The 24,097-nt window shown below is 45.1% G+C and overlaps 1 protein-coding gene across 5 annotated transcripts in view; it reads left to right on the top strand.

Annotated features, from left to right (window-relative positions):
• Window positions 1-24,097, top strand: part of PNPLA6 (patatin like domain 6, lysophospholipase) — a 105,180-nt gene that overhangs the window by 44,217 nt on the left and 36,866 nt on the right. For all 5 annotated transcript variants that reach the window (XR_012251352.1, XM_073653888.1, XM_073653885.1 and 2 more), the window contains exons 10-23: window positions 2,963-3,043; window positions 3,130-3,202; window positions 3,464-3,562; window positions 4,303-4,376; window positions 4,616-4,693; window positions 5,777-5,854; window positions 6,003-6,205; window positions 8,580-8,711; window positions 12,351-12,474; window positions 12,646-12,759; window positions 14,051-14,114; window positions 14,973-15,083; window positions 15,174-15,237; window positions 15,389-15,557. Coding sequence is in view for 4 of the 5 variants with exons in the window: in XM_073653888.1 (XP_073509989.1) it covers window positions 2,963-3,043; window positions 3,130-3,202; window positions 3,464-3,562; window positions 4,303-4,376; window positions 4,616-4,693; window positions 5,777-5,854; window positions 6,003-6,205; window positions 8,580-8,711; window positions 12,351-12,474; window positions 12,646-12,759; window positions 14,051-14,114; window positions 14,973-15,083; window positions 15,174-15,237; window positions 15,389-15,557 (1,464 nt within the window). In the remaining variant the exon portion in view is untranslated. The remainder of the gene's footprint in view (window positions 1-2,962; window positions 3,044-3,129; window positions 3,203-3,463; window positions 3,563-4,302; window positions 4,377-4,615; window positions 4,694-5,776; window positions 5,855-6,002; window positions 6,206-8,579; window positions 8,712-12,350; window positions 12,475-12,645; window positions 12,760-14,050; window positions 14,115-14,972; window positions 15,084-15,173; window positions 15,238-15,388; window positions 15,558-24,097) is intronic.

The following is a 24,097-nucleotide window of genomic DNA, read 5'->3' as shown; positions in this document are numbered from 1 at the left end:
ACCTTGCCATATGTCCGGGTTGATTGCAGCGGCGGCAGATGGGTCGTCCGTCCTCGTTGTATCGGTCGCTGGGTCTTCCTCTGGCCGGTGGGGTCCTCCTTGGTCGACGCCACGGGATGTCCTCCGGTCCGGATGCCAGCTGGATCTTCCCTGGAGTGGAAACCTGTAAAGACTGCACAGTTCGGGTTAGCGCAGCAACGCTTTTAGCTAGCTCTTGGACCTGATGGTGCAGGTCTGGAGCCGGGTCATTGTTCAAAGCCTGCGCATCAGCTCCCACAGGCCCTGCCGACAAGGGCGCCGCCTCCTGGTGGTAAGTGGTAGTGGGGCGTCTGGGGGTCACAACGCCACCTGGTGCCGGTTCTCGAAGCACCCGGATGGCTCTGTCCTTGAACTGTGCAAATCCCAGATGAGGGTCCTGTAAGGCCATTGCCCGCAACTGGGTTCGGTGGGCATTGCAATATAAACCCTCTATAAATTGTTCAGTCAACAGCCTGTCCTCGTCTCTCACGCCGTCAGGATCGGTCTGCTTAATGGCTCTCAGGGCCTCTTGTAGGTTCAGGGCATAGTCCCTTATACTCTCATGTGCCCGCTGTTTGCACCCGTTGAATCTAAGCTTGATCTCGGCTGAGGTGCGGGTATCAAAGGTGTCCCTCAGCCGGGTTAGTATCCCTGCGACAGTCCTCCCCCCAGGTGGCCAGGACTTTACCTCCCTTTGGGCTGCTCCGGTTAATTGGGCCACCAGGATGCTCACTTTTTGCTCCTCTGTGAGGGGGTACACCTGGAAGAGGCTATCCAGCTTTTCTCTAAAGTCATGCAGGGTATGTGACTCCCCTGAGTACTGGGGTAGCCAGGCTGCCCCCGGGATATAGGGCATGGTGAAAGGCATGACCGCAACAGCGGTGGCGCTGGCGGGGATTGAAGCGGTGAAGCTCTCCTCCGTATCCGACATCCTTCTCCCCCCTAGTGGACCGTGGCCTACCTTGCGATGATCCTCTTCCGTAGGCCGCGGCTCCGCAGTGGATCGTCAGGGTTGAGGACCATCCGTCGCGCTCCTGTGACGTCGGCGTCTGCTGGGCTCCTTCCAGGACCTTACGCAACGTCCGGACGTGAGGCGGGGCTTCAGTTCTCGCGTGCTTTCGGAGTCCACGCTCCTCTTCTTCCCGCGCGGTGTCCTCAAGATGGCGTCCAATGGCGGGAAAACTCCACGTATGGCGGGAAGAAGGCCGAAGATGGCGCCGGATGGCGGGAAAACTCCACCGATGGCGGGAAGGAAGCGGAAGATGGCGCCGGATGGCGGGAATCTTCACCACAGGTAAGTTTGAACAGTCTTTTTCAGGCACGCAGTACCCGGTGGTTGCGGGCACGAAATCCTGCCGACTACGCCAAAAGTTGACGCGCCCCTGGGCCTGTGTCGCGCTGCGTTGCGCATGCGGGAGCTTACCCGGAGCCGGATCTCTTGAGGGTTGTAGTCTCGTGGCGGTGATCCGGTCCGTGCCCAGGGAGTCAGACTAAGTGGCGCTGTATTAGCGGTAGATGTTGGACGACTACGCCACCCGTTGAGTACAGCTAAGGAGCTGCTGCTGCAGGGCAGACCGCTGAGGCCGGTGGTAGGATTGTGCAGCGTGATAGTATAACCCCCAACGGGAGGGGTATGGCCTCAGGGCAGCCGACGTGGATGATGGGGGTAGCAGGAACCACTCAGAGACGGTACGGTGTAGTTCAGGGTCTTTACTGGTGACAACGATAGACCCTCCCGGAGTACTGGCTAGCGATTGGGGCCTGGTCAGTCCTTGAGCAGATGGGATCTCCCCTGGCCAGGCGGAGTTGTAGGCCTCCCAAACTAACGATACTCTTCTGGCTACCTTGCTAGAAGCGGGTATAAGTAGCCCACGTCCCTGAGTGTACCGTGTGGTGCTCACCCGTATGGCCGGTGACTCGGGGCCTTCTAGTAGCTTCCGCTCCACGACGGCGGTGCTGGTCCCACGCGTGTGACCGTGCCTTCGGGTTTCTGGGCCAGAGGACCTGCAATCCCCTGCCGGTCGGTTTCTGCTGCTGGATAGGAGTTAGTCCCCACAGCCTCGGACTCCGGGTCCGGTGATAACTTCTCAGTCAGGGCGAGCTCTGCAGCTGCCAGCCCCTGACTCCTTGTAGCACTGCTCCCACAGAGCTCCTGATGTTCTTTCCTATATCTGCTTCTCTTCTCTGTCTCTACTTCTTCTCTACTCACTAACCCTGCCTCAGCCCTAGGTTTATATAGGGGAAGTTCTTCCCCTCCCAGGACTGGGCAGGAGGTGTGGCATGCACAGGATCCCTGACCAAGAGACCTCCCACCTGCTCTCAGACATAACATTGCCGTTACTGTGGAAACCAGACCCCTGGGGTGCCACACGGGTCTCATGTAGAACTCTATGATGTCCAAAAAACTGTAATGAGACGATGAGTCATTACAATCATATCAAAATAGTATTCCAATCGGAGACATTCAATTTGATAGATGGAGATTCCACTTCTGAAACTTCACTGCTCCCCTGTTTGCAAAGGAATAGAAAGGGAATGTGTTCATCTCTCTTCATTAAAGTTTACGGGAAGCTTTTGCACCTTCTACAATCTACGCTACGTGCTTTTACGGCCACCTCCTCACCTCATTGCCTAGTGCCCTCCAGCCTGCCAAACATGGGAGCAGATGACCCCATTTCTCCCAATACATGAGGGTCCCAGAAATGGAACTCCAATCACAGAGATTCAAAAAGCACCATAGAGAGAATACCATTAATACGCAATCCCCTAAGACCTACACTAGGCATTGCAAGGTAACAGAGCTACCTTGGTCTTTTGACAGGCTTGTCTTTCTCACCCTAAAGTTAGATGCTACATAAAATAACATCATAGATCACTGGCCTATAACTCTTATTCAAAAATGCCTATACCTCAGTATCCCAGTTGTGCTTTTCTGTCTCTACAGATCATTGCCCTTCGGCTACAAAGAGTCACATTTCTTGCTCTCCATCATTATCTGGGACTTACTATTGAGCTATTCCAGCATGTAAGAACCATTATCTTTAGTTTATATGGGTTTGATAAGAGTGGTGCTTAGAAAATATAACCAGGGAGGTGTCTCTCTCTGATCAGGACCTCCAGGCTGAACCAGGCACTGCTCGAGCTGCAAGACCTCGTTTTACTAGAAGTATGACGCACGTTGAAGGTAAAGTTAGGATTCCCGAGAGGGTAAGATTGGAGGAGGATAGCCTCCTCCAATAATGCCAAGTTAAATGTTGTGTTTGATCAAGATATCTTTAAGCTGTTGACTACTCACTGTTCGTCAATAGCGTATCTCAAAATACCATCTTCGGAAATTACTTTTCAACACTATAGAGAAATATTCCTTCATGCACCTGTTATTAACCTTATACGAAATGTGTGACCAGCCATAAAATATTATCATTTTTATATTTTCATATATAAGATGACCAAGGAGATCGGGAAAGTACATCTATGTCATCGCCAACTGGCCGGAGACCTCCACCACTGGCAAGTTGCAAATCTGCTTCTTCAGGAAGACCAGGTGTGAACTTTGGCTAAAGTTCTTTTGTAACCATTAGTCACATAACAATAATTTAACAGGGCAACCTTTGCAAAAGACCACCTCTTTGAGAAGACCACTCCTAATCTAGATTCTAGACCAGATTTTTCTGTTATGGTTTTCAATACCATCATATGCTTTCCCATTAGTAAAAGTAGCTAGGTAATCACACCCCCAACCTTCTTGATGCTCTCTGATCTTTTCAGTAATTTTTTTTATAGGTACACTAAACATAGAAATTTTGCATTGTAAAAATGCCTCATCACTGCCTGCTTTAATTGCTTTATTCTTAGTTTGTCTCATACGGCAACTAACAATATATAAACAAATCTTTTCGATGTATCCCAGGTTGTTTCCCATGTCACACCTCTTCACTATCCTGCATTTGACTGTAATACTACTGCCTAAAGCAGGAGCCTCCCCCATCTCTGCTCTCAGCAGTAGGACATAAAGATTGTAAAGCCACAAGTCTTAGCTAAGGTCCATCCATCAGTTATTCTCGAGTAGGAGAACAATCCCTGTAATAGAATCCAGCAGAGATCACAACTTTTTGTTTTAGGAACATGAAGATAATCCAGAATTGTAGACACATTTTTCTTCTTGTATTGATTCTGGTTGGAGCCTTCTGATCTTGTTTTTACTGTGTTTTCACATTTTGTAAGTTAAGAATTCTGTAGGGTTCACCTTTCTTTTTTCTAATGCTAGTCTGATGTCTTGTTTAGGCTTTTGGCGGTCTCTGGACTGTGAGCTGGAGCAGAGTCATAGGCTACAGACACCTACATCTTCACCTAACGTGGTAAAGTTTTGCCTTTGGGATCTGAGACACAGCAATAGTGGGTGCAGATACTAGTAGTGGCCCCTTGCCGCAAGAGCCCGCAGGTTGATGCTAGTAGTGGCTCTTTGACTAAGGAGCCTACAAGTTCTTCTGTCCATTAAAGGAACTGCTAAAAAGCTGTAGTGGGTTGGGTATACTGGTGAACTATGTATAAATACTTTATGCTTACTACATTCTCTGGATTGTCTTGGAAAACTGAGGAATTGGAGACTGAGGAGAAGATAAAAAGACTATTAGAGGATGGAATGAGAAAGCTGGCCAAACAGATGGACCTGGAGGTGACATATATTTGTTGTTTTTGTTTCATATAGTAAATCAACCATACTAAACTGTATCCAAGTATACCATATATGCTGTGCTGTTAGAGTGGCTCTTACTCAAATTTAGAAATCTTTGGGATTCAGATTATGGCTAGAGAGAATATAAAAAATACACAGGCATATGTTTTCCAATCTCCAGGGAGTTCCCTGTGTGTTCGTATATTTATAGGCTTCTTTAATATGGACATTCTGCACATAAGTTTAGGCAGTTTATACATGATAGCAAATAGCAAAATTCATATCTACAAATTAAGTAAAAGACACTCCCTGTGTCCACCCAGCTTAGTCACTCCCCTCATCAGTTCTTTGCTCTAGTGTTTTCATGAACGCTACAATATCCTTAAGCCAGATTCAGACGACCATATTTTCTTTCACCTGAGAGAATCGGGCCGGTTATGCTAATCACATTTTGATCAAATTATGATCAGAGTTTGATCAGAGTGTGACATGATTTTCTTCAGATGTGAAGAAGATGGAAAAAAAATTCTTCATCTTCTCCATTCTGTAAGTCAGTGAAAATCGCACCGAACTCCGATATTTTCCACAGACTCATTGACTTGTATGGCTGAGAGCTATCCGAATATTGGATGCAAATTGTGCATGCTGCGATCCTTTCCTTGGACAGACTCTGTCTGAGCAAAGAATTGGACATGTGCATGGCCCCATAGAATAATATTGGTCCGAGTGCGATCCGATGTTTTGTCGGATCGCACTCAGACCGAAAGTACAGACGTCTCCATGAGCCCGAACTGTCAAATTTAATAGGCCTGAAGACATTAACTCCCTCCTTACAGTGCCGACCATACTAAACAATGTCAAAATATACCTTAAAGTAAAGTACTTAAAATATTAGTTCTAAGTATTGTCCAAATAACACTAAACAATGCATAAATAGTAGTGCCACTTAAAAACTACCATAAAGTGTTCAAACCATCATAAACGGGCCATATAGCAGCTCAATACATACAATTATCTAATAGCAGTTCTATCCAATCTGTCTATGTCTTTCTCAGTAATAACCCTTGATGTCTTGTTTTACAGGATCCTTCTTCACTGGAGAATAAGGTGTCACTTCATCATGTAAAGGCCGAGACCTTTATTGCACGGAAAGGAGAACAGGTTGGTTATGGAGAAAGGTCCATCTCTTTCTGTTGTACTATCCTGTATTTCTTCCTATTCATGTATCACATATCTGGTCTTTATTTGACGGTCCCTCATAGGTTTGACATCTCAGGTTTCCTTACGACCTACTCTTTCCTCTTTCCAGGATGTTGGGCTCCACTATGTCCTCTCAGGCCGCCTCCATATTTATCAAGGAGTCACAGGCCGAGAGGACTCTTGTATCTTTGTGACAGCACCTGGTGAGATGATTGGACAGCTGACTGTTCTTACTGGAGAACCTCTGATCTTCACCATTAGAGCCGTAGAAGATACCTCCTACCTTTGCCTGAGTCGCACTCACTTTTACCAGTCAGTTTCTTCACAATCTTATCTGTTGCTTGCCTGTCTTGTGTCTCTTTTGGGATTTTAAATATAAGATTTCCTGAAAAATTTAGTTTTACTCAATTAATTACCTGTTGCATTTATTTTGAAGACACTACAGTGCTCAGCATAATGTTAACTTCCGAACATTAGCATAGTGTGATTTTTAAGGGCAGCACCAAGTTTTAGAGGTATGAAATTAACAAGTTGGCGACATATTGCAACATCTGTCTTTTTCCATTCTTCAAGAACAACCTCTTTTAGAACCTGGATGCTGGATGGAGACTGATGACAACTTGTCTCTTCAGATTTCCCCGTAGGTGTTCGGTTGGGTTCAGATCAGGAGACACTTGGCCACTGAATCACTTTCACCCTGTTCTTCTTCAGAAATGCAATAGTTGCCTTACATGTGTGTTTTGGAGCACTGTCATGTTGGAAAAGTGCACGTCTACCAAGTGCACGGAGTGATGGCAGAAACTTCTCATTCAATACCAAGCAGTACATCTGTGAATTTATGATACCATGAATGAAGTGTAGCTCCCCGACACGAGCGGCACTTATGCAGCCTAGCATAAGAACACTGCCACCTCCAAGTATCATTGTAGGCACCGTGCAGAGCTCCTCACCTTTGTGACACCATACCGTTTTTAAGCCATCAGTTCCAAAAATATTTATCATGGTCTCATCACTCCAGAGTATAGAGTCGCAATAGTCTTTAGATTTTTCAGCTTGGACCCTGGCAAATTGTAGGCTTGCTTTTTTGTGCATGGGCTTTAAGAGAGGCTTCCATCATGTACAACATCCATGAATGACATTCAGTTTGCAGTGTACACCGTATTTTGCCATGGGAAACACTCACCCCAGTTTGGCTTCTTACTTCTTAGCTAACTGCAGTGAATTTGCGTATCGATTTTCTTCAACACTTTTTATCAGATGACTCTCCTGTTTAGGTGTTAACTTTCATGGTCGGCCTGGACGTCTGAGATTGTTGCCGTTCCATCTTTGCTAAATTTTTGTATCATTTTTTCTACAGTATTCCGACTGATCAGTAAAGCTTTGCTGATCTTCTTGTAGCATTAATTTTTCTTTTGTAAAGAAATTATTTTCTTTCTCAGGTCTTGTGATGTTTCTCTTCCATGTGGTGCCATTGCTGACAGCATGAAATGGGAAATTTTCTTTGTTAAACAACAGCCTTTTCACGACGGTGTTGGGACTATGGGCTTTAACCAGGTCCCTAGAACTAGGGGTGCCCTAGTCTATCCCTGTCCCCCGGATTACTCCTGAAGGTGGAGACGCCGGGTTCACATGCCTTGCTATGCTTCTATGTCAAACCTTATCTGTCACCTCCCCCACCCAGGGTTGTGTGAAGCTGAAGTGTATAGGAACACACTAACCAGACAAACAAGGGAAGACAGACAGGGATAAATGAAAATACCAACAATACAAAATTCACACACCAAACAGAGTGGTACACAGGGTAGTTTAAGGAAAGAGAAACCAAATAAGAGAGGATGAGGATGTACATACAGACATAACTCCAAGCAACAATCTCCTGACCAATCTCCAAACGCCAACTCCAACCATGAACTACACCTCCAACTCCAGAAGCAGGCAGTAAGAACTAACACTGGCTAGAGGCAAACATATATAGCAGAGGGGAGAGGCCAACACTGAACAGCTGAGACAATCCAGGTAGGAAAGCTCCAGGAACTTCAACTGAACAGAATAACCCTTGCACTGCTAGCAAGGAAAACACCTGCACTGTTTAATATGATGGTGAAGTACTTCTAGCCAGTGCAGGAATTAATGAAACCAGACACCACAGTCTTCTGGCCCCTCTGTCATGGTATCCCTAAAACTGTCTGCTGGACACCTGTTTAATGAATAATTCGACTTACCTGTGGTTAAATTCTTGTTCATTGGAATTTTGCAGTCTAAACTTCATCTTTTGTTCCAAAACTTTCATTGGGGTGTTCTCATTTTTGCCACATGGTCTTGAATAAATTTATTAGGAAAATGACTTTCTTTAGGTATGTAAAATAACAAATCTTGTTTGCAATCAATGGACCACATTTGTGGGATTATTTTTGTAGTATGTTATACCATAGAAAATGTTAATTCTGAAAGGAGACTAAAGGTTTTCTGACAAATCTGTTGAGGTGTACTCATTTATGCTGAGCACTGTATTTGATTTGGAAATGCTCTTACTTTCCTAATGGACGTATTCACACTGATATTCGTTGATTTCTATTTCACCATCAGTTCATATTTTTTAGAATTATTAAAGTCAGAATTTCTGCAAGTTTCATCCTGTGCCGACCCGAGATCTCAATGACTACTTCCACCACTCTCTGTGTTTTAGGATTCTCCGTTCTCATCCTCATGTTCTTCTCTCTGTGGCACATTCTGTTGCTCGTCGTGTCTCCCCATTTGTGAGACAGGTGGATTTTGCCATTGATTGGATAGGTGTGGAGGCTGGCAAAGAACTTTACAGGTGAGAGTAAAATCAGATTACAGGCATAGCTCAGCTTTCATTTGCTCAGGAGTCCCTAAAGTGTCAAAGTGGGTTCCCATTTGCACATAAATAGTATACACTACTGTACAGCTACATAGTGCTGCTATACCACACACAGAATAGTATCACTATATGTCATAGCAATAGCAATATTACTGATATGCTATACACATGAATAGGACAATAGGACTGCTTTATCATAAACATAAATAGTAATGCTTCACTGTACACTAATTGTGCTGCTATACCGAACATATCACGAGTACTGTTATACAGTACAACTAAATAGTACAGCTATACTGTACATAATTTCACTAATATGCTATACACGTGAATAGGACTGCTGTATCATAAACATAAATAGTAACGCTTTACTGTACACAATAATTGTACTGCTATAGCAAACATATCACTAGTACTGTTATACAGTACACATAAATAGTACAGCTATACTGTACATAATTGTACTACTATACCAACACTAGTAGCTCTATACCATGCACATAAGGAACAACAATATTCTGTACAATTACATTACAGTACATTTATATTAAGCAAAACCTACAAAAGACAAAAAATATATCTCATACCCTACCATCATTATATATAAATGTAAAGCAAAGTTGCATATTAAATATAGGGTACTTAGTGAACTATTTTTGATCAAAAAAGTATACAAGCCGTCCCACCAGCGACAAGGTGACCCTAAATTGGGACGGTACCTACACTGTCTATATTAAAAACTTTACTGTATATCAAAGTTGAAGTAATGCATATAAAAGGGTAGACAAATAGGACCGGGTCCCAACTCCAGACCACCTAGGCCCGTGGTAAGCTACATATATACTAATCAGCTCAACAAAGGGGATGCCACACCCTTAATTTGCACCCTTAACGGGCCTAGGTGGTCTGGAGTTGGGACCCAGTCCTATTTGTCTACCCTTTTATATGCATTACTTCAACTTTGATATACAGTTAGGTTTTTAATATAGACAGTGTAGGACCATCCTAATTTAGGGTCACCTTGTCGCTGGTGGGACGGCTTGTATACTTTTTTTGATCAAAAATAGTTCACGAAGTACCCTATATTTCATATGCAACTTTGCTTTACATTTATATATAATGTTGGTAGGGTATGAGATATATTTTTTGTCTTTTGTAGGTTTTGCTTCTTTTTGCTAGTGTGAACATGCTCCTATTTCTTGCATGTGTACCATCTTAGACCTCAGTTCACATTGCTTGGTTTTTAGTACATTTATATTGTACACACATATAGGCACATATACATGCATACTCATTACACTCATACACTATATACAGTACAGACCAAAAGTTTGGACACACCTTCTCATTTAAAGATTTTTCTGCATTTTCATGACTATGAAAATTGTACATTCACACTGAAGGCATCAAAACTATGAATTAACACATGTGGAATTATATACTTAACAAAAAAGTGTGAAACAACTGAAAATATGTCTTATATTCTAGGTTCTTCAAAGTAGCCACCTTTTGCTTTGATGACTGCTTTGCACACTCTTGGCATTCTCTTGATGAGCTTCAAGAGGTAGTCTCAAGGCTGTTACTTGATAAAAGACCATTTTAGCATAGATTCGAACTCCATAAAGGGAAGCGATCGTCAGAAAATGATCTATTGTTTAAATCAGGTTTATATAGCAACTTGCATTTTTTTTTACATTTTGGCAATTTTTTATCATATCGCTATCATTATTTAAAAACACAATTACTAAGTTTGCAATTCTCACACTGGCCACTTGGGCTATTTTGGACTCCTTGTTATTTCAGGAAGAGTTTACAGCAGTTTCTTTATCAGCAGAGGCAGGATTACAATGACAGATAACGCCTCTATAGTAACATGGTTTTTAAGGTTGAAGGAAGACTAAAGGGCCCGTCACACTAAGCGATGCAGCAGCGATCCCGACAACGATACGACCTGTCAGGGATCGTTGCTGCATCGCTAATACATCGCTGGTGAGCTGTCAAACAGGCAGGCTCACCAGCGATGAGGGGAGCAGCGATATCGTGGAAAGAATCGTTCCACGATGTCCTGCTCCCGTTACCAGCCTGCTGCAAGCAGGAGCAGGCTGGTAACTATGGTAAACATCGGGTTACTAAGTGCGCGTGTGCCCCTAGTAACCCGCTGTTTACCATGGATACCACTCTGCTACGGTGCGCGGGAGCCTCCGTGCACCGTAGCAGAGTGGTATCCATGGTAAACAGCGGGTTACTAAGTGCGCGCGTGCCCCTAGTAACCCGATGTTTACCATAGTTACCAGCCAGATCGTTGGTCCCGCTGGTCACACACAGCGATGTGTACTGGCCAGCGGGAGGCCAACGACCAAAAAATGGTCCAGGACACTTTGCAACGATCAGCGACCTCACAGCAGGGGCCTGATCGTTGCAAAGTGTCACACACAGCGACATCGCTGGTGAGGTCGCTGGTGAGTCACCAAAACCGTGACTCAGCAGTGATATCGCTAGCGATATCGCTATGTGAGACGGGGGCTTAAGTCCATCTAGTTCAACCCATAGCCTAACATGTTGATCCAGAGGAAGGCAAAAAAAACCCACATGTGGCAAACACTAAGCTCCACATTGCGGAAAAAAATTCCTTCCTGACTCCATACGACAATCAGACTAGTTCCCTGGATCAACGCCCTATCAAGGAATCTAGTATATATAACCTGTAATATTATACTTTTCAAGAAAGGCATCCAGGCCCTTCTTAAATGTTAGTAGTGAATCACTCATTACAACATCATGCGGCAGAGACTTCCATAGTCTCACTGCTCTTACAGTAAAGAATCCGCGTCTGTGATTATGATTAAACCTTCTTTCCTCCAGACGTAGAAGATGCCCCCTTGTCCCCGTCTCAGGCCTCAGAGTAATAAGATCAGTAGAAAGGTCTTTGTACTGTCCCCTCATATACTTGTATATAGTAATAAGATCACCCCTAAGCCTTCGTTTTTCCACAGTAAATAACCCCAAGTGTAATAACCTGTCTTGGTATTGCAGACCCCCCAGTCCTCTAATAACCTTGGTCGCTCTTCTCTGCACCCTCGCTAGTTCAGCTATGTCTTTCTTATACACCGGAGACCAGAACTGTACATAGCATTCTAAGTGTGGTCGCACTAATGACTTGTATAGAGGTAAAATTATGTTCTCCTCATGAGCATCTATGCCTCTTTTAATGCATCCCATTATTTTATTTGCCTTTGCAGCAGCTGCCTGACACTGGCCACCAAACGTGAGCTTGTCGTCCACCAATACACCCAGGTCTTTTTCAGTTACATTGTACACAGCTGATAACACAGGATCAGCCATTCACACGCTCATTAGATGCTTCATTGCAAAAAATGGGGTCAGAGACTGTTTATTGCAACTAATGTGCATGTGCATTTCCTGAAAATAGCAAGATTTTTATTTTTTTTTACAAAGTGTGATATTGGAAAAATATTGAAAATCTGTTTTAAACAGGTAATTTTCTGACGACATAAAGGGTCAAGATGCTCCTTGCTTCTATGTTGGGTACACCGCTGTCTTAGTTTATCACTTTCCTCTTATTCCTATTCATTTTAATCAATGTGTCTTCTATAGTAAGGGGGATCCTTCAGACTGCACATACATTACATTAAATGGTCGCCTTCGTTCAGTGATCCTGGACCCAGATGGGAAGAAACATGTGGTGGGGGAGCATGGACGAGGGGAACTGATTGGCATGGTAAGACTTACAGGCTCTGTAATTAATGCTAGTTACAAAGAAGTAGATTTATCCTATGTATATAATCATTCAAGACTTTGAATAACCTTTTACTTCAGCTATAAGACGCCCTTCACTATAAAGCGATTTTTTGCTCTTCTTACTGTACTTTCCTCTTAACTATAATTTCAGGTTGAGGCTTTAACCCATCGACCCAGAGCAACGTCAGTCCATGCAGTACGAGATTCTGAACTGGCAAAACTGCCGGATGGCGCTTTGTCTTATATCAAAAGGAGATACCCGCAGGTGATGACATTCAGCTTCAGTTAAAGGGTTATTCTCACGTTTTTAAATGGGTACAATTGCAAAAGGATATGTGAAAACAAGAACATTTGCGATTTCACTCGTATTTTAAATCCTCTCCATTCTCAAGAGCGGAAGGATTTTCAATTTTATTCTGTGCAGCTTGCTGGCTATATTACTGCCCACCTCTGCAGCTTATCAGCAGTGGCCCGATCTACTAGGCAAGGAGCGCAGCACTTACAAGCTGTTTCCAACAGAGCTTGTAAACACTAAGGATCTCTTCTGCATCAGTAGCCCTTCGCTCTTCCGATGCTGCCTCTGTTTGCAGCATTAGAGAGCACAAACTTCGGGCTAGTGGGACAGCCATGCTGCTGGTCTACACTGTCAATCAATCAGAAGCACACTGCCACTGGGTCCTTAAGTTGTAAGCCATGAGGCGCAGATGTAAAGAACAGTTTAGAATTAATTTAGGTTTTCTAAAATTTTAGTTAAGAGGTTGTCTTAAGTTTGTTTTTTAGGAGAATATCACTCCCTAGCCTAAGAGCTTCTTGCATGCCAGGGGGCAGAATGATAAAAGTGCCGGGGCATTAAAATTCAATTTGCCCAATCCTTATTTTTGTGACACCATCTGCCGTGGGAGAGATGGTGACCTTAAACTGACAGATGATCCCAAGGATATTGTCTTTCACTCTGTGTAAGGGCACTTTAAACAATTTTGGGCTGTTTCTTAGCACTAAAGATAAGAATGGTAGATGAGACCACTATATCTTCAAAACTAAATATCCTATACCATCTTCTACACTGAAAGTCGTACATGGGGCTTCTGGAATGAACTCTCTGCTGCATAAGACAAAATTAATATTATAAATATCACATAGTAAATGGTGCACATTTTGTATTGGTGAATAGGGACTTCAAGCCAAAGTGGTTGTCCACTACTTTATAAGTTAAACTTAATGGGCCCCAGGGTGGTGCAAGAAAAAAAAGAAACCTATAATAATCTACCAGACCGGTGCCACTACTCCGCCTCAGTACTCTATCTCCTGGCATCAACAGCCAGTGAAGAGCATTATGTGACGGATGCAATCAGAGGCCACTGATCGGCTGCAGTGGTCATGTGTTCCCCTTGCAGATATTCTGGACAAAAAATACAGTGGTAAAAACAGCGTGGCCTAAGTGTGTCCCTGTGATCTGTGATCATTTGTACAAGGATGGTGCACACTTCTTTATTTTTACTTTTGGATGATTTTCTCTTAAAATTTTTGTTTATGTCTATTCTAAATTTACTTTGTAGGTGGTGACCAGACTAATTCACATTTTAAGCCACAAAATCCTGGGAAACCTACAGCAACCACAAGGTGAGCTGATTGGTAGGAATTATTTTTTTTTGAAAATTAGAGATTGGTTGGAGACAGTAGTAGAATTATCCTATGGTTGTTCCCTCAATACAGCTATCGCTGATTGCTGGGGACCTCATGAGGAGACCTTATGATCATCTTGAAGGGGTTTTCCCACAAAATAACATTTATTACCAATATATAGGATAAGGAATAGCTGTAAGAACGCAGGAGGTGGAGGTCTGAGCACTGAGTTCAACTACTGGGTCTCCCAGCATGAATGGAGAGGAAGCGCACATGCGTCACCTTCATGCACAAAGACAATGAACTCCAGTCATTCATTCATTCATTCATTCAGTGGTCACCATTATTACATTTACACAGGGGACTTTAGGACCATCCTTCTTGTTATCATAGAAGTCCCAGTTGTCGAACCCATTGCAATCATCCATAATAAATATAGTCTATGGCGCAATATTTTTCTAATTTTGGCAGATTGTCCAAATCTGTAAATAAACTGGACTCACACATCTAGAACATAACTAAAAGTTAAACAACCAAATTAATATCCTTGTCCAAAAAGGTCAAAATTTCTTTAAATGCACTCCATATGCACTACATAGTTGGTGTACAAGAACATCAATTTGTTACTCTTAGCCAAGTGAAAAGATGGTCTTCACCATCCACGATTTTTAAGGTGGCCACTGGAAGCATTATCTCTTATTATTTCTGAGATGCTGGAATGACAGAATATATTTTGTTAAGGCAGGGAACACAAAAAATGTATATATACAAGACCTTTGAGTCTTAGGAGGAGAAACAGAATGTTGAGGACCCATAAGAAGCTGACAAAGTCCTCCTTTCTTTCTCCTTTTTCAGATCCCGGTAATGTTGCCAACAATCTTGGTACTGTTTGCGTTTTACCCTGTAGCAGCAATGTCCCTCTCACTGCATTCACCCTCGAGCTCAAACATGCAATGAATTCCATTGGTAAGACTCTTGGCAGGGGAGCTGTTTATAGGACTACTCTCCTGAGTGATGGTGTTTGGAGATAATAGATTAATGATCTGCCTCTTTTAGGACCAACTCTGGTTCTTACAAGTGACATCATCAGGGTGCGACTTGGAGCCTATGCCTTAGAAAGGTTTGTGGGGCCCCTTTCCATGCAATGCCTAGCTTAGTTTCAAGTGTACAAAAAGCTGGCTTGTTGGTGTGAAACACAACTTTATGTGGCCTGGTGATGGGACAAAAGTGAGATACCTGTTTAGTGATATTTAATTACTCTTTTTCCACAGCACCCATGAGTGTCAATTGTCTACCTGGCTAGCTCAACAAGAAGACCTTCACCGTATTGTCCTATACCAAACGGAGTTTTCACTCACACCATGGACCATACGCTGCATCCGTCAAGCTGACTGTATTTTACTAGTGGGACTAGGAGAAGAAGAGCCACCATTGGGTGAGGTGAGAGCATAGCAAGGGTAATTTAAACACTATTCTTAAACAACATGTATAGAGATGAATGTATTTTTTTGGCAGAGCTTCCCCCATTATTTATAGAGTTCATTTTTCAACCATTTTTTATTTGCTCCTAATTCTAGTACTATTATAAAACTAACTGGACTTGGAATTTACAGTGGGTATGGAAAGTATTCAGACCCCTTTAAATTTTTCACTCTTTGTTTCATTGCAGCCATTTGGTAAATTCTAAAAAGTTCATTTTTTTCTCATTAAAGTACACTCTGCACCCCATCTTAACTGAAAAAAAACAGAAATGTAGAAATTTTTGCAAATTTATTAAAAAAGAAAAACTGAAATATCATATGATCATAAGTATTCAGACCCTTTGCTCAGTATTGAGTAGAAGCCTTTTGAGCTAGTACAGCCATGAGTCTTCTTGGGAATGATCAATACGTTTTTCACACCTGGATTTGGGGATCCTCTGCCATTCTTCCTTGCAGATCCTCTCCAGTTCCATCAGGTTGGATGGTGAACGTTGGTGGACAGCCATTTTCAGGTCTCTCCAGAGATGCTCAATTGGGTTTTGGTCAGGGCTCCGGCTGGGCCAGTCAAGAATGGTCACAGAGTTGTTCTGAAGCCACTCCTTTATTATTTTAGCTCTGAACTTAGGGTCATTGTCTTGTTGGAAGGTGAACCTTCGGCCAAATCTGAGGTCCAGAGCACTGTGGAAGAGGTTTTTATCCAGGATATCTCTGTACTTGGCTGCATTCATGTTTCCTTCAATTGCAACCAGTCATCCTGTCCCTGCAGCTGAAAAACACCCCCATAACATGATGCTGCCACCACCATGTTTCACTGTTGGGATTGTATTGGGCAGGTGATAAGCAGTGCCTAGTTTTCTCCACACATACCGCTTAGAATTATCATCAAAAAGTTCTATCTTCATTTCATCAGACCAGAGAATCTTATTTCTCATAGTCTGGGAGTCCTTCATGTGTTTTTGAGCAAACTCTATGCGGGCTTTCATATGTCTTCCACTGAGGAGAGGCTTCCGTCGGGCCACTCTGCCATAAAGGCCCGAATGGTGGAGGGCTGCAGTGATAGTTGACTTTATGGAACGTTCTCCCTTCTCCCTACTGCATCTCTGGAGCTCAGCCACAGTGATATTGGGGCTCCTCTTTACCTCTCTCACCAAGGCTCTTCTCCCACGATTGCTCAGTTTGGCTGGACGGCCAGGTCTAGGAAGACGTCTGGTGGTTCCAAACGTCTTACATTTAAGGATTATGGAGGCCACTGTGCTCTTAGGAACCTTGAGTATTGCAGAAATTCTTTTGTAACATTCACCAGATATGTGCCTTGCCACAGTTCTGTCTCTGAGCTCCTTGGTCAGTTCCTTTGAGCTCATGATTCTTATTTGATCTGACATGCACTGTGAACTGTGAGGTCTTATATACAAAGGTGTGTGGCTTTCCAAATCAAGTCCTATCAGTTTAATTAAACACAGCTGGACTCCAATGAAGGAGTAGAAGCATCTCAAGGAGGATCACAAGGAAATGGACAGCATGTGACTTAAATATGAGTGTCTGAGCAAAGGGTCTTAATTAGTGTTGAGCGAACATGTTCGACACTGCTCGGTACTCGCCCGAGCATCACGCTACTCGGGATGTTCGGCGAACACCGAGCATTTCCTGGTTACTCGGGTGGGAGCTCGGGTCTCCGCCCTGCATGTTTGGCGCTCTTTACAGAGCCAATGAACATGCAGGGATTGCCAGCCAGTCACTGTAATGCTGCAGCCATGTTGGTATTGGGCATTACAGTGATTGGCTGGCCGCACAGCATCACCTCGAGTATTTAAAACCGGGCGCCGCCATCTTGGACACAGTCGCTCCGTATTAGACAGTGTAGGGACAGCGCTGCTGATTTAGGGAGAGATATAAACTGCGAAATAGTTAGTGTAGGGTCTGTAAAGGCTGCCAGAACAAACAAACAGTCCTTTTCAGGACTAATATCCATCCCAGATACCAGGCAGGCAGGCTGTATAGGAGACACAGTGGTTATACCAGCAAACGCTGCATTACAGTCCTGTGTGCTCCTGTTGCTGAAATTGCTGGACTTAGCACCAGGTGTCGGGGGCCAGGAAAAATCCTTTTTTTTTCATCTAAATCCTCCTTTTTTTTTCCTCCTTCACACTGTACAAATACCCGTCTTATTAACCTTTTGGTGTGTGTGTCCCCCCCCCCCCCCCCCCAAAAAAAAAGCGTGTCTCTGATTTTTCAGATACAAATATAACTGTTGAAAATAGTCTGGTGTAGGCTAGAGAAACAGAAGTGTTGTTTTGCACTTCCACGGTTCAAACCTCTGTATTATCCATTTTGGGCCATTTGTATCTAAAAAAACAAACAGTTTGAGTGTGTCGCTCACTGTTCAGCCGCAAATCTATATATTTAAAAAAGTCTGGTATACCCCAGTAAACAATAACTGTGGTTTTGCCATCCCATGGTAAAAAATCTCTATTATTCAGGTTTTGGTATATTTTCCATAAAGAAAAACAGTAGTGTCTCCTGACTGTTGTGACACAAAAATATATCTGTTGAAAATAGTCTTGTGTAGGCCCGACATCCCAGTGTGGTTTTGCAGTTCCACGGGTCAAATCGCTGTACTATCCAGTTTTGGGCCTTTGGTATCTAAAAAAAAAAGCAGTTTGAGTGTGTCGCTCACTGTTCAGCCGCAAATATCTCTATTTAAAAAAGTGTGATATACCCCAGTAAACAATAACTGTGGTTTTGCCATCCCACGGTAAAAAATCTCTATTATTCAGCTTTTGGTAGTTTTTTCCGTAAAGAAAAACCGTAGTGTCTCCTGACTGTTGTGACACAAAACTATATCTGTTGAAAATAGTCTTGTGTAGGCCCGACATCCCAGTGTGGTTTCGCAGTTCCATGGGTCAAATCGCTGTACTATCCAGTTTTGGGCCTTTGGTATCTAAAAAAAAAGCAGTTTGAGTGTGTCGCTCACTGTTCAGCCGCAAATATCTCTAATTAAAAAAGTGTGGTATACCCCAGTAAACAATAACTGTGGTTTTCCTCTTCCACAGTTCTAATCTGCTCTTTATTACCCTTTTTCCATTAATAGTGCAAGTGTAAGCTATTTTACTTCATTTACAATGGGCAAGGCGCTTGGCAAGGGACGTGGAAGTGGACGTTCTGGTGATGGTTCGTGCAGAGGACGGGGCCGTGGCCAAGGTGAAAATGTGCCACAACCAACAGCCACATCTTCTCGCTCCCACTTCTTGACCGAATTACTAGGGAAGCACAGAACAACACCAGTATTGAGAACTGATCAGTGTGAACAGGTTATTAATTGGATAGCAGATAATACTTCCAGTTACCTGGGCACCACCACCTCCGGTCTGTCTTCCACACGGTCAACTCTCAGTAGCCGTGAGTCTCGACCGCATACTCTTCCTCACCCTGATGCTCCTTCCTTCCACCATGCCGAGTGTCGTCAGACAGCAAGTGATCCCACACTTGGACACTCTGAAGAGCTGTTCACTGGTCCATTTCCATATTTGGGCCCCTCGCCTGATACGCTTGAAGTGGTGGAAGAGGAGATCCCATGTTGCGATGCCCAAATATTTGAACAGCCACGGCCACAGGAAGTCGACGTTGGCAATCTGTCACAAGAGGTGGACGATGACGAGACACAATTGTCAGGAAGTGAGGAGGAGGATTGTGGTGCGCAAGTGGAAGAGGAGGAGGTGGTGGATGATCTAGTAACTGACCCAACGTGGAAGGAGGACATGCAGAGTGAGGCCAGCAGCACACAGGGGGAGGGAGGCAGAGTACCCCAACAGGCAGGAGGAAGCAGTGTGGTGGCCGCAGACAGAAGGCAGGCAACCGTTCCCCGTAACACCAACACGAGGGACGTTGCCAGTACAAGCGGTAGGTCTTCCAGAGTCTGGAATTTTTTTAAAGACTCTGCTGATAACCCCAAAAAGGCCATATGTTCCACCTGCCATGCCAGCATCAGCAGGGGTGATAAAACTACCAGCCTGACCACCACCAGCATGATCAGGCACATGGCAGCAAAGCACCCGACTTTGTGGGGCGAAACCCAGGGTCCACAACCAGTGTCAGCGGGTGTCACCACTGATTCTTCCACTGTTGTGCGTGCAATAGAACCCCCTGTTGTGTGTGCAAGGCAATCCCCTGTCCATACTGCATGTAAAGATGCCCCCTCCTCTCAGTCTTCACTTGTTATGGCAGTTTCTCAAGAAACAACATCAACGTCCACGTCCACGTCCCACCGCAGCGTTCAATTGTCCATATCCCAGACCTTTGAACGAAAGCGGAAATTCGCAGCTAACGCCCCACAGGCCACAGTCCTAAATTCGCACATTTCACGACTGCTTGCGTTGGAAATGCTGCCTTTTAGGCTGGTGGAGACGGAATCCTTCCGCAATCTTATGGCGGTGGCGGTCTCTCGGTACTCGGTCCCCAGCCGACACTATTTTGCCCGGTGTGCCATCCCCGCACTACACATGCACGTGTCCCAAAGCATCTGCCGTGCCCTCAACAACGCAGTTACTGGGAGAGTCCACCTGACAACGGACACGTGGACAAGTGCTTGTGGCCAGGGACGGTACATCTCTCTGACGGCACACTGGGTAAACATAGTGGAAGCCGGGACCCAGTCGGACCTTGGGACTGAACACATCCTCCCCACACCGAGGATTGCAGGCCCTATGTCAGTCAGAGTTGCCCCCACAGTGTACAGCTCCTGCGCATCCTCCTCCTCCTCATGTTCAGCCTCCATCTCAGATATCACCACATCAGTTACAAGCTGGAAGCATTGCAGTACTGCCTCCGCCAAGCGGCAACAGGCTGTGCTGAAACTCATAACTTAGGTGATAAACCTCACACTGCTTGTGAGTTGTGGACAGCTGTGAAAGAGCAGGCAGATCTGTGGTTGAGACCGCTGAACCTACATCCCGGCATGGTCGTGTGTGACAATGGCCGTAACCTGGTGGCGGCTCTGAGGCGAGGTGAGATCACACACGTACCATGCCTGGCTCATGTGCTTAACCTTGTGGTTCAGCGGTTTCTTAAATCGTACCCCGAGTTGCCAGATCTGCTCGTGAAAGTACGCCGCCTGTCAGCTCATTTTCGCAAGTCGGCTACAGCTTCCGCCGCCCTTGCTGTGTTGCAGCAGCGTTTGCAGCTTTCGGCACACCGACTAGTGTGTGATGTCCCCACACATTGGAACTCTACCCTCCACATGTTGCAAAGGATTTGTGAGCAGAAGAGAGCAGTTGTGGAGTACCAGCTGCAACAAGGCCGTCGATATTCAGGTCAGACTCCACACATAAGACCTCAGGAGTGGACCTGGATGTCTGACATATGTACCATCCTGACAAACTTTGAGGAGGCCACCAAGATGGTGAGTGGCGATGACGCCATCATTAGTGTCAGCATCCCACTTGTCTGTCTTTTGCAACGCTCTCTGCAGAGAATTAAAGAGGAGGCATTGCAGCCAGAGTATGATGAGATGGATCAAGAAGCCGTAGCGGGCGATTACACACAGCCCAGCCTCATCTCATCCCAACGTGCATTGGGGGACAATGAGGGAGAGGAGGAGGAGGAGGAGGAGGAGGAAGAACAGGAGCTGCTATCATGCGTTGTAGACGGTAGTACCTGTACAAGTGTCATACCGTCGGTTCAGCGTGGGTGGCCTGAGGACAGGGGGGAGGAGGAAGAGGAGGAGGAGAGCATGGTCAGTCGTCATCTTGGTGAGGACACGGAAATCTTGCCCGTTACCAGTCTGGCACGCATGGCTGACTTTATGTTACGCTGCCTTAACCGTGACCCTCGCGTTGTCAAAATGTTGGGTGACAGTCATTACTGGTTGGTGACACTTGTAGACCCCCGCTACAAGGAGAACTTTCACACTCTTATTCCTGAGGTGGAGAGGTCTACAAAAATGGGGCAGTACCAGAAGGCCCTTGCTGCAGAACTCTTAAAAAAATTCCCATCTGAACACGCTAGCGGCAGAGGTCACAGTTCTTTGCCCAACCAAGGCGTACAGGCGAGAGAGATGCAACTCCAATCCAGCAGAAGCAGGGGAACACTGTCAACGTTCTGGGACAGTTTTCTGACACCCGCTCAGCTTACAGGCCCTGAGGCGCGGGGTACTCTCACAAGGAGTGGAAAGTTTCAAAAGATGGTGAGGGAGTACCTTGCCGACCGTACCAGCATCCTCCGTGATTCCTCTGTGCCTTTTAATTATTGGGTATCCAAGCTGGACACTTGGAATGAACTCGCTCTGTACGCCTTGGAGGACCTGGCCTGCCCTGCCGCTAGTGTGTTATCGGAGCGTGTTTTTAGTGCCGCTGGGGGAATTATAACTGATAAGCGCACTCGCCTGTCAACTGACAATGCTGACAAGCTGACCCTTATCAAAATGAACAAGGGCTGGATTGGGCCAGACTTTTGCTTGCAAGGCATAAGCAAATACTATGGGACACCCACTCCCCAATAATGGGACTTATGTTTGTAATATGCTGTACTGCATGGCTCTTGTAAGGGGCATTGCAAGTTGCTCCGTCCTAATTTTTGGCAGCTTTTGCTTGCAAGGCATAAGCAAATACTATGGGAGACCCACTCCCCAATAATGGGACTTATGTTGTAATATGCTGTACTGCATGGCTCTTGTAAGGGGCATTGCAAGTTGCTCCGTCCTAATTTTTGGCAGCTTTTGCTTGCAAGGCATAAGCAAATACTATGGGAGACCCACTCCCCAATAATGGGACTTATGTTTGTAATATGCTGTACTGCATGGCTCTTGTAAGGGGCATTGCAAGTTGCTCCGTCCTAATTTTTGGCAGCTTTTGCTTGCAAGGCATAAGCAAATACTATGGGAGACCCACTCCCCAATAATGGGACTTATGTTTGTAATATGCTGTACTGCATGGCTCTTGTAAGGGGCATTGCAAGTTGCTCCGTCCTAATTTTTGGCAGCTTTTGCTTGCAAGGCATAAGCAAATACTATGGGAGACCCACTCCCCAATAATGGGACTTATGTTTGTAATATGCTGTACTGCATGGCTCTTGTAAGGGGCATTGCAAGTTGCTCCGTCCTAATTTTTGGCAGCTTTTGCTTGCAAGGCATAAGCAAATACTATGGGAGACCCACTCCCCAATAATGGGACTTATGTTTGTAATATGCTGTACTGCATGGCTCTTGTAAGGGGCATTGCAAGTTGCTCCGTCCTAACTTTTGGCAGCTTTTGCTTGCAAGGCATAAGCAAATACTATGGGAGACCCACTCCCCAATAATGGGACTTATGTTTGTAATATGCTGTACTGCATGGCTCTTGTAAGGAGCATTGCAAGTTGCTCCGTCCTAATTTTTGGCAGCTTTTGCTTGCAAGGCATAAGCAAATACTATGGGAGACCCACTCCCCAATAATGGGACTTATGTTTGTAATATGCTGTACTGCATGGCTCTTGTAAGGGGCATTGCAAGTTGCTCCGTCCTAATTTTTGGCAGCTTTTGCTTGCAAGGCTTAAGCAAATACTATGGGAGACCCACTCCCCAATAATGGGACTTATGTTTGTAATATGCTGTACTGCATGGCTCTTGTAAGGGGCATTGCAAGTTGCTCCGTCCTAATTTTTGGCAGCTTTTGCTTGCAAGGCATAAGCAAATACTATGGGAGACCCACTCCCCAATAATGGGACTTATGTTTGTAATATGCTGTACTGCATGGCTCTTGTAAGGGGCATTGCAAGTTGATCCGTCCTAATTTTTGGCAGCTTTTGCTTGCAAGGCATAAGCAAATACTATGGGAGACCCACTCCCCAATAATGGGACTTATGTTTGTAGTATGCTGTACTGCATGGCTCTTATAAGGGGCATTGCAAGTTGCTCCGTCCTAATTTTTGGCAGCTTTTGCTTGCAAGGCATAAGCAAATACTATGGGAGACCCACTCCCCAATAATGGGACTTATGTTTGTAATATGCTGTACTGCATGTGACGCGCCCCCTGGGCCGTGTGTACACGTGTGTGGGATACCCGGTGCCGGGTCTCTGGGGTCTGTAGTCTCCGTGGCGGTGACCCTGTCCCGTGGCTCAGGCTGGTCAAACCAGTGGCAGTCTTTCTTAGGTTTTGAGGTTAATTGTCCGACTGCGCCACCCGTGGATTGCGGTCAGGGAGTACCACCGCTGCGAGGCAGACCGCTGAGGCTGGTGTTGTGTGCGCAGCAGAGAATGGGATAACTCCCCACGGGAGGAGTATAGCCTCAGGGCAGTGAGTGTGAATGATGGGGGTGATGGTGCACGAGCGCAGCAGGAACGACTCAGAGTCTTTGCAGTGCAGTTCAGTGTCTTTACTGATGATTATAAGGTAGACCCTCCCGGGAGTACTGGCTAGCATAAGAGGCCTGGTCAGTCTGTGAGCAAGCAGGAGTTCCCCTGGCCAGGTGGAGTTGTAGGCCTCCCCGTCTGTCTGCACTCTTCCTGGCTACCTTGCTGTAAGCGGGTAG

This window comes from Phyllobates terribilis, unplaced genomic scaffold (assembly GCF_046119375.1).
Source record: "Phyllobates terribilis strain yellow unplaced genomic scaffold, ASM4611937v1 Scaffold_11__3_contigs__length_659146591, whole genome shotgun sequence".
In the NCBI taxonomy this organism is placed as follows: domain Eukaryota; kingdom Metazoa; phylum Chordata; class Amphibia; order Anura; family Dendrobatidae; genus Phyllobates; species Phyllobates terribilis.
This window is presented reverse-complemented; position numbering and strand designations above follow the sequence as displayed.